Consider the following 20,518-nt stretch of genomic DNA (forward strand, 5'->3'; position numbering starts at 1 on the left):
TTGCAGTTGATGTGCAATTCATGGTTCCATGTCTCTGTTGTGCAGCAGGCAGGTAGGTTCTCTAAGGACTGGTGGATCATTTACCGAAAGAACCCGAAGTGATATACCCTTAGGCAAATACTCAACGTTCTGCTTTTGAAAATGCAGTTTACTCAGACCCAATAGCTGTTTCTCAGAATACTTTAGAAACTCTCACCAGTATATCTGCCACAGGTATGGGATTTGCTGGTTTACAACATCATCTGTAAGATGTTCTTTATAGAGAGGTGATGTAAATTCAATTGGCATTGGAAAATTCAAGAGATATCTAGAAGAGAAAAACGTAGTAGAAAATGAGAATATCCCTCTACATGGAAGAGTCCTATGTGGATGTAACCTTTAGTTCCAAAATCCAGTTCATGGGACATTAAAAGAAGATACACTTTTCATAGATTTTAGTTTAACTTTATCCAGATAGAATTTATACAGAAAGCCTTACAAGCAAATATAGAAATAGTTAATATAGAAAGCATTTACTCCCTCATTATGTACAAAGTTAAATGGTGCTTTATATCTCAGACTTTCCCCTCCCCACATAAAATACATCAAGTAAGCTACAATCATCTACATACAGTCAGCTAAGCTGCATTGCCAATACTAAATTTAATATAAACAAATGTAAGCAGGAATAAAATCTAACACTTAGCTTGGAGATAAAAACATTTCAAAGCATCATCTACATAAGCTTTCTCACAGAAGGTCTTCCTTTGACAGCCTTCAGAGGGATCTATTTTGACTATAGGGAACTTGCATATTTCAAAACTTCAGTAAGTCTCTTGATTAGGTGGTAAAATTCAAGTGGAAAATCAGCAGCCTAGATGCGAACCTGTGCCTTTTCAACAATAATAATCTGCTGATTAATAGCATACTGGACCTCTGGATCGAGGTCTTTTGCGAGTGCCTAAATATAGTGGTTTAGGTATGCAATTTTAGGTTCCTAGCTTTGGAAAAAAAAAAAAAACAAACAAACCACACCAACAACAAACAAACAAAAAACAACTCCAACAACTTTGGCATACATATGATTGATTTTCATTCCCCAAATCCAGACATTAAACTTGCTGTCTCTTTCATCTTTAAATCCCTGTGGTTTTATAATTTAGTGTATATGCACTATACACTAATAATATATGCATCTTATAAACTACCAAATCATAATTCACTGAAGTTCTAGCAAAACATGCCAAGCTAAAAATAGGAGTTTAAAAATTCTAGACTGTCTTTTTTTCAAGAAAATGCCAGTATTACCAAAATTTAAGCAGAAAAAAATATTCTAAAATGTACCTTAATAGATCCATGGGACCATGCTGTTGGCATGTATTCTCAAAGAAAGCTGCCACAAAATCTTGCAACAGTGGAAGAATACTGCTTGACCTTTCCTGTTTTGGGGTTTTATTTTTTAAAAGTAAAAAAAATTAAAATCAGGTATTGACCTGAAAATGACAAGAACAATTTAAGCACAATAAATAACAAGTGGTATGTCTATCTCTGCAATGCTCCATCGTCTTCATTCTCTCAAGAATGAAGTCTAACTGGGTGAGTCAGCAGGTAGCACAAAAAAGCTGGACACATTACAGGGTTTGTTGTTAAAATCTATTATTCTTGCTTATGGGTATGAACACTGGATTAGAACAGTTCAAACTATAAATTCATGATTTTATGTAATTCCTTTGATTATATTTAATTATGTCACTAATGTTGCTGATTTCATTTTTCCCATCTATATATAGAGGAGTACTAGACATTACAAAAATATTATGAAGATTAATTAATTTGGTAAGTGCTTGAAACAACACACAAAACCCAAGCTTTATAAAGCCACCAGACCAACAAATGAGTTTTGGAGTGGAGTATTACCTGTGAAACAAGGAATTTACACAACTGATAAAAAACTTCCGCATTCTGAGGATTCTTCTCAAAAGCTTCAATCCACACATTGTAGGCATTGTCACTCTGCTCCATCTGCAAATACAAGGTGGCCAAACTCTCCAAGAACTGACAGTTGTTAGGGCAGAGCTCCAATAAAGATCTACAAAGTTCTGCAGCAGACTCCCACCTTAAAAAAAAAAAAAAAAAAGGTAAGTTTTCAAAAAAGCAGAGTTGAGTACTTCATTTAAAAGTGTCTTGAAATAACTTACCTTTCAAGAAGTTTCAGCAAAGCTATCATGTTTCTGTAGAGAGGAAAGCAGATAGCTATCCTTTTGTCAGCCTCAAGGCTTTCATCAGTACATGTTTTGACTGCATCTTAAAACAAAAGTATAAAATCAGGTCGTTAGACCTCAAGCAACATCAAAGTTATTTGAAGCCTTAACATAATAAAAACTCTCATTTAACAATGAAAATACATAAGTGTGGAAAGGTATTTCTGAGAGTGCTGCTTTTGCAAATTATTAAGAAAAAGGAAGATGACCATTTTTGTTGAGAGCCTTTCCACTTATCACCACAGTGCAGAAACAAAAATCTTACAGAAGTTTCTTCCCTCATTCATTTAAAAAACAGGAAACATCCTATAAATGAAATGTTAAAGCCACATTACAGATAGCAGTGTATCACTATATTTAAAACTACATTCCAGGATTTCCAGCATAGCTACTGAAAAGTTATTGAGATATTAAAAGCTAATACAGGATATTATTTTTCTTCTCAGCATAATAAAAAGGTACCCAACAATTAACACCCCATTATCATGGTTAGACTGCCTTCACTCCCACAGCTGGGCTACTCAATCTATCCCTGAGTAATTCCACACACATTACCACCTGCAGCATAGATATATTCTCCGTGGCAATTCAATATTGCTGCTAACACATTAATTATTGACATTTATACAATTCTATTACAAAGTCTACCTCTGCAGCACCACAAGTCAAGAATTCAACTTCTAGTATCATCATTTTACATCTTTAAAAAACATTATTTGGTTTACTTAAACTTTGAATGAAGACAAATACATTCATTGCTCTGCCTCTTCTAAGGAAACACACTAATCTTCCAGGAATGTAACTTTCCCATAGGCACATCCCATTGAGGGGAGGGAGGGTAAGAGAAAGAATGACAACAGAAGCTTGGTTTTATGATTACATAGCCCAAGAAAACTAGCTATCTCATACTATCACAAGCCACTAGTCTTTTATCTTGATAGAATAACACGGTTCAGAGAAAAAGCCACGGCTTTGAACCACAGGTGAAAAACTCACTGTGGGTATTAAAAATGCAAGAACATGGACTTTCCTCACTGCTCTGTTCAAATCAAGATGAAATATTCACTGTTAAGCCACTGGGATTAATCAATAGTCATCAGCAATACTGCACTGCCTTGAAATTCCAAAAGTTGGATAATATTTCTTGATTTACAAGTGAGTAATGTATTAAGTAGTTTGCCTCCTTAATCTTACCTTCAAACATAGCTAACAGCGTATCAGGATCAGTCTTCACATCTTGAACTGTTTGCCATGGTATTAAAAATGGCTCTTTGTTCATGATCCTTGAAGGACTGACATTAGCTGGATCATAGAACTTGACTGGGAGAATGCCGAATTCAATTAGATGTATGTAAGCCAGCCAAGCCAAGCAACGGTCACTTACAGTAAGGCGGTCTGATATCTTTTCATTTGCTGATTTTAAAGCATTCTGTAAAGGTTAAAAGAAACACAAAGTATTTCAACCATAAAATCTTTAAGACCTTAAAGAATGAGGAAAGGAAACAGGAATAATAAGTTTCAATATTCTCAAATCTTTTCCACAGAAAATACAGGAACTAATTCCTTATATCAATCATGACTATATTTGGCTTATGTGAATGTATGACTGTATTCAAATCATATGCATAATTTCTAGTAACAGGTGTAGAAAAATTGGAGAAGATAGTTATTTTGAAAAGTGAACAGAGATAGACTTTGAAAATGTGCATCTCCCAAAATGTATTCCATTTTTCTTCCTAATTCTTGGACAATTACTTCCAGTTGCACAGAAATAATACATTAGCTCTAGAGACAAGTCATCTACAAGTTAGATTCAGCTTGCTATATCCTACTGGATTTTGTGGGTTTGGAATTTTTTGTTTGTTGTTTGGTTTTTTTATGAAGTTATAGTTATACAGCTATTAAGTTACAGTTATCCAAGTCTACTGAAAGCACCACCATCTCTAGACATATTGTTTAAAAAAATGTGTTGGAAGCACTACTGAGAATTTTCCTACCGGTCATATGCAAAACTAGAACAGCCCAATTAGAAGGGCATATCCCAAATAATATCATTAGAGCATGCAATCAGACAAAGTCTAAACACGATTGCTCCTAAAACAGAACACAATCTCCTGGCTAGTGATGTGTCAACATTTTTCTGGATAAATACAGTACAATCAAAGAATGCACTTTCACGAGAATGAAATGCAAATTCAGGCAAAATTCAACAGGACACTTGTCCTGTAATACGCAAAAACTGAAGTTTCAAAAACACTTCACTTATTCACCCTTCAAAATATTTACTTCAGTAAAACTGCTTTCAAGTTTTCAAAGATATACACTGCAACTTACTCTGAAGTAGCATTTACTTAGAAATTATCTTCTCTTAAATATGGTTAAACAATCTCTCCAAGACATTCAACTATGCATTTCAGATGAATATAAAACACCAAAAAAGTTTGGTTTTGGGATGATGCTTTGGGGAAAGGTAAGGGAAACCAACCCATGTTACTCTCCCACACAGACTGGATTTCCATGTCAATTCAACACAAACTGAGTTTTTTCCCTCCCTCTGTTTTTGTTCATTCAGTCAAACACTCAAGAGTTGCATTTATCAGTACTGCTATGTTTAGAATAGCTTTTGGAGGAAATCACACAGCATTACACTTTTCTATTTAAACTGGAGCTAGAAAAACACATTAACCACACAACTGAGAAAAATGTTTTAGGGTGTAGCAAGCAACAGGTGCCACCTGCTGGTAAGAATGAAAAAACTCGCAATTGAAACTACAGCAGCTCCCACGTTAAGTAGCAGCCAATGTCAGCACTCCATTTCTCACCTTCATCCACTACTTCAATTGTCTGCAGAACAGTAACAGGGACTTAAATCCTTTCTACAGTCACAATAAAAGCCTAAGATACCTCCATGACTTTGGTGTTCATGGGATCAGTAAAGTCTGATTTAAGAGTCTCCAAAGTTTGAAGCAGGGCAATACTGTTAGATAACATCATACTACGTTCTTTCCCAAGAACTACTGGTTTGATAATTTCTGCAGCAATAAACATTTGAGTACCTTACATTACTCACAGGCCCTTCACTGCAAAAAAGTATTCTATGGTTTGCCAGAAATCATGTAGTAAAGCAGTTTCCTGGGAACTATTTTGAGACATAGTGGTCTAGGCTATTAGCTACACAAGAAACCAAAATATGTAACAAAACCACCAAAGGTATATCCAAATTTTATAGTGGCATCATATCACAAAACAGAAGTCTCTAGGAGAATTCCTTCAGCAAATGAAGGAAGGAACAGCTTCTGAAGTTGACACTACCAAAGTCACAGGTATTAGAAAGGTGAAGGTATGAAGACAATGATGCCTGGGTGGTAACCTGGAAGTTACCTGCAGCAGAACAAGAGCATTCTGATGTCTTCCTGTAAACAGGCTTAAGTGAACCCTGTACAGCAGAGTCTCCAGCAGCTGAAAGGACACAAGATTTGGATTTTCTTCTCCCCCTGTCACTTCCATTAGGAACTGTAGCATCCTCCCACAAACATAGTCTTTTCCATCAAAAGAATTCTCTAAATTCAAAAACTAGAGAGAAATAATTCATATTAATAATAATAATAATCAGAATACTAGCAAAGCTTCTAGATTTTAGTTTAAAAATCACATGAATCACAAACTTCAGATATTGTCTTTTACCACCTCAGGAACTGTATTTCCCTCATTCACACCCAATTTTCACGTTAAACCTCAAAAAATACCATTTAAAGATCAAATAGTCAAAGTTAAAATTCACAAGCTTGTGTAACAAAAAATTAAGAAATGTAACATATTTTAAATAACTTTTATTACCTGAGGTAAGGTGATGATTTCTACAAATATCCTGCAAACAGAACTTTGAATTGCTTAATTTTCTTCGCAACTTTTGAGTTTTCAAAAAACTATAGTGTTTTTAGTTTCACACTTTCTCTGTCATAAGAACTGGTTTTCTACAGTAGAAAATGCACAATTACATGAACATTTCACATATACTTTTTTTTTTACTTACGGTCCACCAGATTTGATAAGAGGGAGCATATTCCACTGCTGTTTCACACATTTCCTGTATCTCCTCCTTGGTTCCTCTTTTTGAGAACAGTCTGAGGTAATGACACCAAATTTCAGAATTTTCCTTGTTGTTCTCAAGGGCTCGTGCCAAAACATTTAAAGTAGAATCTAAACACTCAGATGATGAGCTGTAAAAAATTTTAAAAAGCACTCATATCAACTGTGCTAGTATTATGACTTACACAATATCAGATATGAAAATGGATGCTTATAATAAGTGACACACAGTCACCCTTTTTAAGATGTGCTGTCCTTTATTAATGAAAGTTTCAAAGTTTCAGTAAGCTTTCATCCCTTAAAGGTTATTATTAGGTCCAATTATCATAGCACCTGAAAAAATAAGTTTTCTAGGAAAAGTGCCAATTCAAGTAAGAGTTCAATTTAATTAAAAATGGGTAAGATTCATCTCTAAGCAGACGTCTCAAGCTGCAATCATATCAAGGCATTTACATCAAGCTGACTTAAAAACTTAAGTAGACATTTCAAAGGCTTAGTAAATTAAAATATTTTTGTTACATATTTAATTTACTTTCTACAGTCAAATAGAAGCCTTTATTTCAGGTTTCTATGCCTATCATCCAGGTTTTTCTCTGCCTATAAACCATTTAAAAAAAAAAAAAAGGAGATTTTACTTCAAGGTAACTATCATGAGATGATACCAGAGAAGTAATAAAGATTAGCTCGAATAACTATCTAATATTGCAAACCACAGAGCTGAGCTTTAATTCATAAACAAACTTCCATAAAAACCACAGAAAGCTCTGAGGTCACACTTATTCTGAAAACATCTTTAGAAATTACTTTGCACAGACATTTATGAGAGGAAAAACACATGTCCCAAAATAAAACTAACACAGTTAACCATGCATAAGTCTGAAGCCTTCCCAACCCCTTCTATCACCACTACCACCTACTAAACCACTCAGTTTCTTCATAGTACTGAGGTGGGCGGTGAGGAAAATGGAGGAGGTGGCTGTTTTAAGAAAAGGATGCATTGTCTTCCATTAGGTTTTCTCTCTTCTTTTCCTGGTCTTTTTCCAAGTACACTTATATTTAGAAAGTGTGCTCTTCTCACTCTGCCACTTGCTGGTATTATTTTCTTTCCAGGTCTATCCCTTCTAGTGTTCAGGCAACTATTAATAAAGCCAAACTGATCTTTTGATACATTTTCCATTATCCGCAGTTTACACAAGGCTTTTAAGAGCTGCTCCTCTTCATTCCCTTTCCTCCCTGCTGCAGGTCTTTAAGGTAGTACCTCACTACTAAAATCAAAGTCAGTATCTAGAACAGAACCATCATGACAGAAGTCCTACCGAAGTCACCTGATTGCCAATAAAAACATGGTATCCTGCAGACTAAATTAAAGGAACTAGAGAAACTTAAAAATCCAGAAGTTAAAAATTACAAAGTAAGAAACTGAGTGCTCAACTGGATGATTTCTACAGGGGAAAAAAACATATAGCAGAACTGTTCTTATAAGAAAGCTTTCTGATGAAAGCCATTTCAAACATTATTCCAATTATTCACCCTGTAGAGGAGAAACTGATTTGAGTTTATTGGTCCACTACTTTCAGTGATAAAGTGTAACATTCCATGGTAATCTTGGGAATACATTAGGTTGTACGCTTTCCAAACACAATTATTTCTCCCACACTACTTTCCATCAACTTCTGTTTTGAATTAGAACCTAAAGATAAACCATCATTGCATACTGTGCTGCATACAGTAAGAAATCTAATCTATTTTTTAACCCGCCTTTCAGTAGTAAATTATTTGTGGCATTGTTGAAGCAAGTTCTTTAACATCAGAAAGGAAACTTGATCATAGCAGCATGGGCAAAGCACAAAATCTAACCTAAAACGTAGCAGACTTACCCTTCATTTTGATTCAAGTATTTGTATGCAAGTTTAATCCAAAGCTGCACATCACAGGGGTTTTCTTGGACACTTGCCTCCAAGTTGGAAATGTCATCAGTCTCACTTGTAAAATAACGGACATCATCCGGAGTCACCACGGCATCAAGAGCTGGAACTCTTTTTTTATGTTCTGTGGGATGGGCTGCAAATAAAAAGAATTAAATGTTTCTTTTCAAAACAGAAGTGACCTGTAAGATTAGAACTCACACAGGGGTGGCCATTTTTATATTTCGAGTATAGCCACTGACCAGAGCAAAAAATGGTTATTTCGACATCCTCTAAAACTTAGAACTCAGTAGTCTGCAGAAAACAAGTTATATTTCAAATGCAAAGGCAAGAAATAAATAGCAGTAAAAGGTTGCTTTGATCAAAAGACACCAGTTAAGGCAGTTCATTAGGAAACAGACATATCTGACAAAAAATTTATCTCAATTCTGTGTCTCTAAAAATCCTTTTTACAGCATTTGCTAACAAATCCTAAAGCTCCCACTTGCATGAGTCACATGTGAAACACTGTTGGGTTACTGACACTCTAGCAAGCTTCCAAGTCTCAAATGCCACTTAACAGCAGCTTTTTTTAACTCCTGACCTCAACACCAAATACTAACTGTGCAAATTTAACATAGCTGCACACGTGAAGTTTTACTACTTACAGTTCTCGGAGGGAAAAAATTAAAAAAACTCCTACAGGTCTATGGGCAAAGCTGAAACATTCTAGGGAAATAGTTCCTTACGTTCCTTTTAAGAACAGGTAAGCAGAAATTCCACCTTAACTTCCAGGTTTGGTTTTGTTTTTTTTTTTTTTTTTTGTTTTTTTTTTTTTTTAACTTAAAATACAACAAAGTCAGGTCAAACTTCACCCAAAAACTTATACAAAGTAAAGTTTGTATGCAGGAAATATGAAGTCAAGAGTTACTAAAACCACTGGGTTTTAAGAACCACTTCAAAAATTAGGTGTTGGGAAGAGGTTGGTAGGTATTTTACGCCAGTACTCTTTTTTTTAATCGATGTCACAAATCCAGATTACCATATTTAATAGGTCCAACGAACTGCTCCTCTTCACTGCTGCTACTATCTAACAGAGGTTTTCTCCAGAACTTCGGTCTCCATTTCCTTTTATCTTTCCATGTTGTAAATGGAGGCGCTGTAAACAAGCGAAGTAGTAAGAGTTCTTCTACTTTTCTGTATTGGAGATTAAAACATCTTTGCTAATCACGATTTTAGATAAAAACATTTTGTGAGTGCAACACAAGTGTGTAAGTTTCAACACTACTTATTTAAAGCCTATTGTGCTCAGGTGCATAAGTCACTTATCCAAATTGTACTCCAAAACTATTGTATTATTGCCTTAAAACAAACTCTGCTGCCTTTAACTTACCAGAGCAGAATTTATAATACTAAGATGAATAAACTAAGCAACAAAAAAAAAATATTCTTGTTTTACAAAACCATCAAGGTACTTAAATAATTTTAAAAGTTTATATTGTCTTGAATCTACGAAGTTACTTACTATGACTTTTACTCTCATTGACGTTGCTGGCCAGAAGAACAGCCATCTGATCCACTGACATACGGTCTCTGTTTATACCAAAAAGTTTTTCAACATATTTTTCTGCAACAAGAATATTTGTATCTTAGGTAAACACACAAATTAAAACGGACAGGTAACTTAACAGCAATTTAGCACAACCTATGCTGAATTCATTAAATATGACTGCTTCAAGAGGTATGGTAATTTAACATACTAGATGAGAAACTACAAGTTCAGTTAGGCAACTTGCCTATATGGCAACAGCACTGTTATAAAATTCCAGCTCCACTAAAACAGACCAGTTCAGCTTTTGTACTTCTTACAAAAAGAAGGGAAGAAGGGAAGAGGGAAAGATTCCATGCCCATTGCTCCCCAGTCCCCTGAATCCCAGAAATACTTTTTTTTTTTTTCTCTCCAGTGAAATGGTCCACAGATCAATTATTTTCTGTGAAGACACCAAGGTAACTACCCACTACAAAGGGCTGAACTGGACAACTGCAGAAACCTATTTTTTCATATAGCTGTATCTTATACATTGTTTTACATCAAAGTCCTTAAACCCAGAGCTTTTAATGAAAGCCATTCCCTTCAGAAATTAATCTTCATATATAAAAGTGAACAAAAGCCTCTTAAAAACCTGTGGCAGTGCTGATTTCCTCATCAGTGCTTTTTTCTGAACAGCCAATCAGTTCTAAATTGTAAGACAGAATATCCTGAAACAGCTGCTTACGGCTAAGAGTACAGTCTTTCATGTGCTGCCTAAAACAAACAAATAAACAATTAATATATTTATCATGGCAACAATTTAATAAAGCTTTTAACTAGAAAGTTAGTTTTAGTACACACTATGGTGAGGCATAAAGAAAATTATACCTAGAGAAAACACTATAGCCTGCTTTGAAGTTCCTGGTAAATATGTCTGGGTTTTCTCTAAACTTAAACCTGCATCAGTAACTTCATTCTTCAACTAGTCTTCATTACTTCACTATAGTCTTACTCTTCAAAATACATCACTACACACTTGCTTCGCACTAACACAAAAACACAGTATTTCAAACTTTCTGGTTCAAACAAGGTAGTTAAAACAATTAGATATTACTTTGTATTTAAAAGATTCAAACTACGGTTTGATGGTAACAGCTAAAAGCTGACCCAAAACGCTGTCTGACACCAAAATGGGCAAAAAAAAAAACCTAAAGTCCGCTCCTATTAAACTTCTCCAGTAGTTAGAAAGTTCCAAATCAAGTTAATTCCTGACCAATTCACATCCATTTGCTCTTGGTACCAGCTTTTTAAATATGCTGTGCAACATTAACAAACTATCTTAAATATAATTTAACACCAGGCTTTAAAGAAACAAACTTAGCCAGTATTTTCCCAGAAAAGTAGAATTCTACTAATAGAATAGTTGGGTTTGGTTTTTTTTTTTTTTTTTTTTTTACAAAATCACATAATATTTGCTATATGCTTTAATTTTGGTTAGCAGCATGATACATTAGTGTGCTTAACAGTATCGACCACTACCTGAGGTTCCATGATGGTCTGAAGTTATGCTGAAGCTATAAAGCAAGAGAAGTCCTGTCTGAATTACAAGGCAATCAAAAGGTGAAACATTCTCTAACAGTCCATACTGCTAAATTTACATCTAAAGAGCCTCCTTTCTTCATGGCTTGGATGAAAGGGGTTTTTTTTCCTGCCAGTCAAGTATCTGCAATTGGGTATTAAACCTTCTTTTCTAGAACTTGTGCATAGGATCATAAATCCAGATGCATGAAACACATGCCTATTTTGGTCTTCAAGTCAGAAATCTAGAAGAGAGGTTTAGTTCAAACACAATTAAAAAGAACTCACCACTGACAGTCATCATCATTACATGTGCCTGTTAAATCAAAACGGCAGAAACACTGTTTTGGCTCAACCATATTACTATACGTTACTGAACTGAGGTACAGTTTTTCCTTCGTTCGAAAATACGGACTAAACCTAAAACGAAACAATGAATTATTGTGACAAAACATACAAGTTTAAGACATCAGTTTTACTAAACATTTGGAAAAAAAAAATAATCACTTTTTCTGTATTAAATCTCATTTCCAAAACCCTATTAACCAAAAGCATCACTGACCTATGAGTTAAGAGGAAGGTGAGAACAGTGAGAGAGGGAGGGAACAAAACAATACTTCTCAATCTAAACAGATTCTGTTCTAGCATTCCCTTCTCCCTTAGGTGCAGAACCTCATTTGTATAAAAACAGGAAGTGTAGAGATGACCCAGTAGGGAAAGCAAACTACTGAAACTGAATTTCAGTTTAGTTCTAGAAAAACTGCACTTATGCTCTAGTCAGCTTAAGATCCATGCCAAATAGAAGTCTTAAGAGAACCATGAAAGATTAACCTGAAAAAACAGTGAAAAAATCCACATCAGGTTTTAGAATGTGTAAACTAAAAAAAACGAAAACAGTCTGAGCTGAGCAGACTAATGCTTGTTTTAAACCTTTAGCTGAAGTCTGACTACATCGATTTTGGGATTCTAGCTCCTTAAGGAGTTAAAGCCATAACCTACAAGAAGTTAAAATGGATACTCCTATAAAGATAGCACCCTCCATCTTTTGCTACTTAAGAGTATAGAAATAAAAATCCTGAAGCACGTGGTAGGATTCAACTACTCCATTTTAAATTCCAGACTTTTGTTTTCTAAAATTTGATGTGTAGGAACAAAGCTCTCTTTTGACTAAAGACAGATGTGTCAAATTTATTACACTTGCAGGTGCCTACTTTTAAGTCAAGATGAATCACTGTGGTCATGCCTCTTTCCACTGAGCAGGAATCCAAAAATAGGTGATTGGCTCAATCTTGACTTAATGGAAATCCTAGCCAAGTTTAAAGACTGAATAACTGAAATATGTGTCTGTTATTTTTTCCTGGATTTTAGATTGCTTCATACTGGATACAAAAATCCTGTTTCCAAATGCTTAACTATTATTTTTTAATTTAGATATGCCAAACAATCCGGTTGCAGGGAATGGCATGCAATACAACGCAAAATAGCATACTATACAAAAGCAAGGGACTCCTGCATACCAGAAAAAGTAACTAAAATCATTAGGTTCCCTAACTAGACAAAATTGTTTCAGGATAGTCAAGTTTCTCACTGCATCATGTCTTCCTGTACACACCTGGGTATCAAGGAAGAGTAGTGAAGAATACTTGAACAAGAACAGATATACACAGAAGTCAAAGAACTACTACAGTCTTCATACCTGTAGGATTTAAATACTAGAAGAGGACTATGATATGGTCCAAATGGAAACGGTTTCACTTCAGTTTGTTTATTTTGCGATGTAACAAAATCCATGTCCACTGAAATTTCCTAGGAAACAGATAACAGATATACAGCAATTGCAACACCACCTAAAAAAGACAACCGTCATATTTAGTTTTAAAGCATTTACCTGACCACACAACAGATCTTCCTTAGGCACTATAAAGGCAGTACTTTTCACTAGCAGCTCTTTCAAGCTGTCAGCTTTAGCATAAAGTTTTTTCAGTTCATCAATATTCAACCCAAGGAACAGCTCAGGCTCCTCTGATGCCTTTTTAGAGAGTTTGTTTATAGTTTCTTGTTTTGGAGTGTCCATGTGTTTAAGATTTGGTTTAGTGAAAGAATTAGATTCTCTGAAAGATCTCCTTCGTTCTCGGTTTGAATTTGACAGAACTTCATCATCAAAGTAGTTTTCTTCACTGTCCAAAGACAATTTATCCTGTGTAAGATCATGAAGCGACGGCTGAGGTAATGCAAACTCAGATTCCTCTTCTGCATGAGGTGCAATATTTGATTGTTCCTTGGTTTGCAGTGCACGAGCCTCTTTCAATTTCTGAATCTTTAGAGCGTATTCATACTCGAGTTGCTGTAGTCTTTTTTTCTCTAGTGCAATCAATTCTGCTGAATGTTTTTTTGGACTGGATGTAGGGGAGTTGTCCAATTTCAACATTTTGCTTGGCTGAAAAGAAAAAAATTCCCTTTATTTCATTTTCACATTTACTGATCTATTGACAGGAGTTAAATGAAACACGGGCAAGCTATTTAATTCAGCGTTTATAAAAATGTATTTTAAACTCCTGCCAGAAAATTTCAAACAGCAGGAAAACCACAAGAGAGTTTACCACAATTCAACTGGCAGGTCTGCAGGTTTTTCGATAAAGATTACCCTACATCATGTACAGGGCTTCAACAGAACTTCTGGCCACATTTAAAAGGTGAGCTATAAAACAAGTATACACAGTAGTGGTGGTGGGGACACAGACACACACGTGCAAAAAGAAAAATTTACAGAAATATTTTAGCCTTGTTTTCCTATATTTTGTTTTTCAAAACAAGATCAGATCCCCTCTTCGGAGTCTTTGCTATATAGTTTTAGCAAGATCACTGATGTCTACACACAGCAAAGTATTTCCTCCCTTCACAGGCATATAGATCCTCTTATTATTTTATCTAATGACGACACTCCCCTGGCATAGAAATGTAGGCTTTGAACAGTTTTCTTTTTTAAATGATTAGTGTGTTTTCTATCGAATTCTCAAAAATACAGGAAACCAATAGGAAGATTCCTACAGTGCTTTTGAAATCCTTTCCTGTTTTCCTGAAATCTCATTTAAACTAAGTTTCCTAATCAAAATTATTGCTTTTCAAGTACAGCAAAGTTTAAAAGCATGCAACAGACTTACTCCAAGATGATCCTGCTCCAGTTTTCGTTTCCCAATTTCCTTACTTGCTACTGCTTTTGCTCGAGCAAGTTCTTCCCCATATTTTAATGCCAGAGCTTTTTTTACTGTAACTCGTTGTTGAACTTTATGAATCTGAAAAAAGAAAAAAAGATAAATACTACAACAAGATGCAAATTTTCAGATAGACCACATAATAAAATATAATCAGAAGAGACATAGGAATTAATTAATGATTAATTCAAAGAAAGCCTACTGCCTCCAAAAATCAGGCTTCTCATTTCAAGATTTCCAGGTCTAGGAAAACAGAAACATTTCAAAATTGAAGTTACTTGTTCCTGAAGCTTCTTAAGAAACATCTTATTAGCATTCAAGATCTTCTCTGTTGCTTGTAGCTGTTCAGCCAGTTTGTTAATTTTGTTTTCAGCAATTCGAACATTCTCTCTCTTCTTGGCCTCTTGTTGCAACAAATGTTTCAAGACAGATTCATCCTTCATCAACAGAAGTCTAGAAGTAAAAAAGCCATGTAACAAAATTTTTTTTCAAAGGGAAGTTTCTGAGCCATCACTGCTCCTCTGAAACCCCAGCTATTTAAGAACCCAGCTCTTTCTCACTTAAACATTCTGAGTTTCTCCAGATAGTCTTAAACATCCATGAACCAAAAAACACTGGTAGTACATACGGCAGATTTCAGTATCCCAGTTCAGCATGTTAGTATAAAGCAGAGAAAAACATTCCAGGTACAAGGACAGGGGAAGGCAAGCAAGTGGAGTATCCTTAATGCTGTTTTTAACAGAAAGCAAGAACGTGTGGTTTGGATGTCTTAATGGTAGAGTGACAACCCAATTGTTCCTTAGGGTGCATAAAGACATTAGCAGACTACAAGCTACAGTATTATGGCACAATAGCAGAGTAAGTAAATATAAAAAACTATGCATTAAAGGAAGCAAGATAAAGACTTAGATAGATGGGTGTGAATAAAGGGAGGGGGGAAGAATGTCCTTCACTTCCAGTTTATGTCTGACCACAAACCAGTTTGTTCACAAGACCACACAGAAACAATAAAGTGGCAATGGAAGCAGAGACAAAGGATGCAAGGCACTTCTATCTTCCACAATAACTTGAAAGAAGGATGAGAAACATGGAAGAGACATGCTAAAAAAGAAAAATTGTACAGGAAAAGCTTCAAACAGCATACCTATTCTGCAGAAACACTCATTCATTTATATATCAGGCATACCCCACTGAAACATGTTACCCTCAAAGTGTACTAAGTAGTGAAAATCACACTCGTTTTTTCATATTTCAGTGTTATTAAGGGGCACATATGATAGTCACTGAACTTAAACACAGCTGAAAACAATTAGCGTGACAAATCATACTTAAAAGTTACCAAACACCACACTGGCACTACAACACAATTTCTTTTGTACAGCAACAGAATTCAAGACAACAGAAAACCAAATTGTTTGCTGTACTTTAAATGCTACACATTCAAAAAAGACTATTTACTATTTTCATCCTGCTAAGCAAACAAGGTAGGACTTACGACAGTGAAACACATACCTGTTTTTCTTCAGCTTTGCTTCTGCTTCTGTGACTTGTTTTGTCACTATTGCTATTCTCCCAATTCCATCAACTTCACCATCAGAATTTGCAGGGGACGAATTGTTCCTCAGTGGATCAGACTTAATTAAGCGTTGCTTCTCACGACTAAAACAGAGACGTTAAAAGCAAAGATGTTCAATAGCTTCAATATTTATTTTGATGTGTACTCGCAATAGTTTTAAAATCTTCAAACAAGTAGCAGGACAAGATTTCCAGTTAAAAGAAGGAACTTTCCACAACGGCCATCCACTACTATAAGTCAGTTCAAATTCAAGAACTTTTAGACTCCTATGTTGTCTTACTGAAAATTAAGTGGGGGAAGAATCTGAAGGTAATGGCAAGGTTTTCAAACTCAGATTTTCCTTCCAGTTACAAAAATAGACTAGTAAAGGACTACAAATACCATACATTTTACATTAACAATTAAACTCAATTGTACCTGGCAATCTCTTCTTTTAAGAGCCGATATTCTATCTTCTTATCTTCTGGTAGAGCCTCTGGAGTTCTCATTGGATCATTTTCTTTTTCTGATTTTGGAGGGGCTTTGATTTTTGAGGCCTGTTACAATGAGGTTCAAGTCAATACTAGTCACACTAGTTTAAAATACTGCTATTGACTACAATTTTTAAGAGGCATTTCAGAACAAACTTAAAGCTGTTCAATGCTAATAAGGTCTTTTCAGCCAATTTTTTTTTTGCTAGTGTCCTGGTTTAGCCAGGATAGGGTTAAGTTTCCCCAGCAGTGGGGAGGGAAGCTCTAGCCGGGTTATTCAGATACCATGCGGACGTCACATCCTGGCGCTGAAGCGAGACAAGGGGTTACCGCGTGTACTGTGGGATTTGCTCTATTCTCACTGCTGTATTGGTAGATATTTTGCTCTGTTCATTGTTATTACTGTTATTCTTATTGTTATTGTTGCTGTTTGTTGTGCTGCTGTTGCACTGTTGTATTAAACCTTTCCTTATCTCAGCCTCGGGGCTTTGTATTTCACTCCCTTTGTGGGGGAGGGGCAGCAGCCGCGTGGTCTCAGACCCCAGCAGGGGCTAAACCACCACAGCTAGTAAAGATGCACTGAATTTTAACTGAAAAGATGAAACCAAAATATGTTACAAACTCTATCATCAGGATACCATTTTAACTGAAAAATCATTTTAATTAGCTGTGCCATTCAAATTACAATGTAATAGTCCAGACAGGACTAGTGTACTCGCTCTTAACCATTCTGATGTAATCCAGTATTTTTGACCAAATTCTGAAGTTTAAATTCCATACACAAAGCAATTACAAAATAAACCTATTAAATGCTGATAGTCTTTACCTCAACATTTCTCCTTGCTTCTTTTATCATAGATTCTAGTCCTCCAAACACACTGCTAGTTGAGTTAGATGGTTCTCCATCAGACTCGCTATCATCGGAGTCATTTAATGTAACCACAACTGACTTGTGTTTTGGAAGCTGTGGGGAGAACGAAAAAAGTTTTATAGCAAGAAGAAAAAGTTAGACAGATACAACTGAACATATATTTACTAAAAAAAAAAAAAAAAGGAGGTTAATTCCTTTTTTATCATGGCACACTGATTCCACATTGTAAGGAAAAAAACCCAAGCATTTGTGCATCTCCACTACAAGATACATACTGTACCCATTCTTGATACTGTAACATGAAAGGTACTCCAATATTTTCAACCTATTCCCAACTATCTGCAGCATATTTATGTCTCCATGGTCATAGCATATGAATCTCAAACTTTTGACTCGTATACTTCATGAATTATTTCAACTGTAATGAAAATTACCATATGCCATTTGCAAGCAATGTTTTTAAGAACTGCGAGGTAGCAATCAATCAAGTCTGCATTAGAAATCCTGTGGCAGACATACTAGAACACCCTCAATCTTTCTGCCACACAGTTCTGATGCCTCTTGTCCCACAGTTATACTTAGCTGACCTTACACTGAGCTCCTCTGGCAGTTAAATTGGCAGAACACCAACAGTACATAAAGAACAAATGAAACAAGATTAATCACTTTTTGCCAACATCACTAACTGAAACAACTCACTTAAGATCAGATGACTGCCAATTCCAGCACACAGAAAGATACAGAAACAAGCAGACAATTTAGATGAACCTCAAATGCTCTGGAGCTTGAAAAGAAGCCACTTAGTTCACATTTTCAGGACTGCTCTTCCCATCACTCAGTGCAGGTCTGGACAGTTACAATTACACATTTAATCTTTACCTCAGGACAGGACCTCTTCAAAGCTCTCAAAGAACAAACCCCACAAAAAAGCCTTATTTCTCAATTTAAACACACCCAATTTCCCAATCGTTCCTTTTTGATATTCTCTTTCTGGACAGTTCTTAAAATAAGGATTGTATCTACTACTTCTGAATGTACTACAGCTGCATCATTTTTGCACCACCATAGCACAGGTAGGTGAAATTCCAATTTACATTGGTGGAAGAAAACAGAACAAGGCACTGGTCCTCTCCTCACAAATGTTCTCTGGAAACCTAAATTAATCAGGCAAGGCACCCTACCCCTCTCATCTTCAGATGACCAATACACCCCTTCCTATCACTGGCTCTTGGCATTAAAAGACCAAAGCTGCCAAGATGCTTTTGGCACAGTTGTGTAGGGTAAACTGTCTCTAACTGCCTTCCCCATCTTTATTCTAGGGGAAGAGCTGGTGGTGGTGAGGGTCCAAGTCAGCTTTTCTCGAGGTTTTTTTCCCCAGGTGTTATTTTTTGATGTAGTTCAGCAAAATGTTTAACAATCAGTAAAGTAACACCATCACACTGCTTTCAGTAAGATTAGCTTCTACTGCAGGGGAACCACAGCCTCAGTTGTAACGCAGGATCTCTCCATATGTTCTAAGACATATTTTCAGTCAGTGGTGAATAAACCCCTGAGTGTCCATGACTACTTCAAAAAAGGGTTACAAGATGTCATTGAAAAAGCAAACCAGTATCTGTAGGCTATTTCACTATGCAGAGGTCCTCAACTCCACAGAAGAAATCCCAAGGTTTGTACATTTAAAACCTCTTCTGAAATATGGTACAGCATACTCAAACATTCAAAAGCTACCAAGGCCCTAAAACTACAAAATTAGATTTCAAAAACATGAGGAATTTACATTTCCTAAACCTTTGTGGTTTTTAAACTTCTGGACATATCTAACAACGCTCCCAGAAAAAAATATCAGTTTTTAAGTTCAAAATTAAATTCTCATGAGTTCACTTTTTTTAGGCTCTAGTAAGAAATACCAAATACTACAAACCAGACCACAGTTTAAAAGAAGGGAGACACCATTTGGCCAGGAGCAGGAAAAAGAGCAAAACCACCTCTTTTTTGGCAATGAATAGTGATTAGATCGGCTCAGCTACCATTGAACAGCACCCTTTAGTCTGTGCTAATCTGGAAAATAAATTAACTATATTTACAGTTTCTTTTAGTTCAGATGAGTGCTGGCGTGTTTTGATGCTCTCTTAAGCTGTAAATTCTTACTTCAGTGTCAAAAAACATCATAAGCATTCAATACTAACTGTTTCTAAAAGCTTAAACTAACAGGAGTAATTGATACTGTTTTCACATCAACTTGTTTTCATTGAGGACAGAAATATCTCGTGGCTAGCCTCCTGTGAACATTATTTGGCCGTAAGTTCTTTAAAACACACACCTATTTTATATATAAATGTTCTATATCCCAAGCTATTTAAAAAATTATTAACAAATGCAAAATGCTTTGTTTCTACAATCATTTTTGTAAAAAAGACCCTAGGCAAGCTAGCTGATTCAGATGTGATGTATTAATCTGTCAGCTTTAACTAAACTAACCATCGTTAGCAACAGGCACTGAATGTCAGTTGCAGGTTAACATTTACATAATACCTTTCAACAGCACAGCTGATAAGAGACATTTATTATGTTACTAAAACAAATCCACAGCTCCCCAGTAACACGTGTTCTCCCTCATGTATGCAACAGCAGTTAATGAAGTCTCAGGACTATAGAATATGTGGTGATTTGAGGTTTTTTTCAGAATAGGTTTAGTATTTAAACATAAAAACACTTAAAAATGTAAGTAAACATGAAGTGATTATAGAAAGGATATAAGCACATTCAAATTGAACAACTACCCTAGTTACATCTAGAATTTAAAGTAGATTGTGAAGATGGGTACAGTCAAAAAAACCCATCCACTTTAAGCTTAAGAGCACAAATTTTCCTATAGAAAGGAAAGTAGGCCTTCGAATGACCAAAAAAGGAACATTCAGGTGTCTACCATCTTAAGCTTTGTTTTATATTATGGCGTCTGGTGACCAAGTGATCATACAGACTGTATTTATGAGCAAGAAAGTTGTTGGCCAGATAGAACTCGATTTGATAGCGACATAATAATCTCA

At 35.6% G+C, this 20,518-nt stretch overlaps 1 protein-coding gene across 6 annotated transcripts in view; it reads right to left on the reverse strand.

Moving 5' to 3' along the window:
• Window positions 1–20,518, reverse strand: part of ZFC3H1 (zinc finger C3H1-type containing) — a 60,645-nt gene that overhangs the window by 23,789 nt on the left and 16,338 nt on the right. For all 6 annotated transcript variants that reach the window (XR_012629210.1, XR_012629211.1, XM_074870576.1 and 3 more), the window contains exons 10-28: window positions 17,427–17,564; window positions 16,548–16,666; window positions 16,067–16,213; window positions 14,833–15,007; window positions 14,504–14,635; window positions 13,231–13,779; window positions 13,039–13,148; window positions 11,631–11,762; window positions 10,417–10,538; window positions 9,759–9,860; window positions 9,276–9,392; window positions 8,207–8,390; window positions 6,274–6,460; window positions 5,622–5,813; window positions 3,435–3,669; window positions 2,178–2,283; window positions 1,897–2,095; window positions 1,324–1,418; window positions 197–307 (exon numbers count right to left, since the gene is read on the reverse strand). Coding sequence is in view for 4 of the 6 variants with exons in the window: in XM_074870576.1 (XP_074726677.1) it covers window positions 197–307; window positions 1,324–1,418; window positions 1,897–2,095; window positions 2,178–2,283; window positions 3,435–3,669; window positions 5,622–5,813; window positions 6,274–6,460; window positions 8,207–8,390; window positions 9,276–9,392; window positions 9,759–9,860; window positions 10,417–10,538; window positions 11,631–11,762; window positions 13,039–13,148; window positions 13,231–13,779; window positions 14,504–14,635; window positions 14,833–15,007; window positions 16,067–16,213; window positions 16,548–16,666; window positions 17,427–17,564 (3,152 nt within the window). In the remaining 2 variants the exon portion in view is untranslated. The remainder of the gene's footprint in view (window positions 1–196; window positions 308–1,323; window positions 1,419–1,896; window positions 2,096–2,177; window positions 2,284–3,434; window positions 3,670–5,621; window positions 5,814–6,273; window positions 6,461–8,206; window positions 8,391–9,275; window positions 9,393–9,758; window positions 9,861–10,416; window positions 10,539–11,630; window positions 11,763–13,038; window positions 13,149–13,230; window positions 13,780–14,503; window positions 14,636–14,832; window positions 15,008–16,066; window positions 16,214–16,547; window positions 16,667–17,426; window positions 17,565–20,518) is intronic.

Source organism: Strix uralensis, chromosome 5 (genome assembly GCF_047716275.1).
Source record: "Strix uralensis isolate ZFMK-TIS-50842 chromosome 5, bStrUra1, whole genome shotgun sequence".
Classification (NCBI taxonomy): Eukaryota; Metazoa; Chordata; class Aves; order Strigiformes; family Strigidae; genus Strix; species Strix uralensis.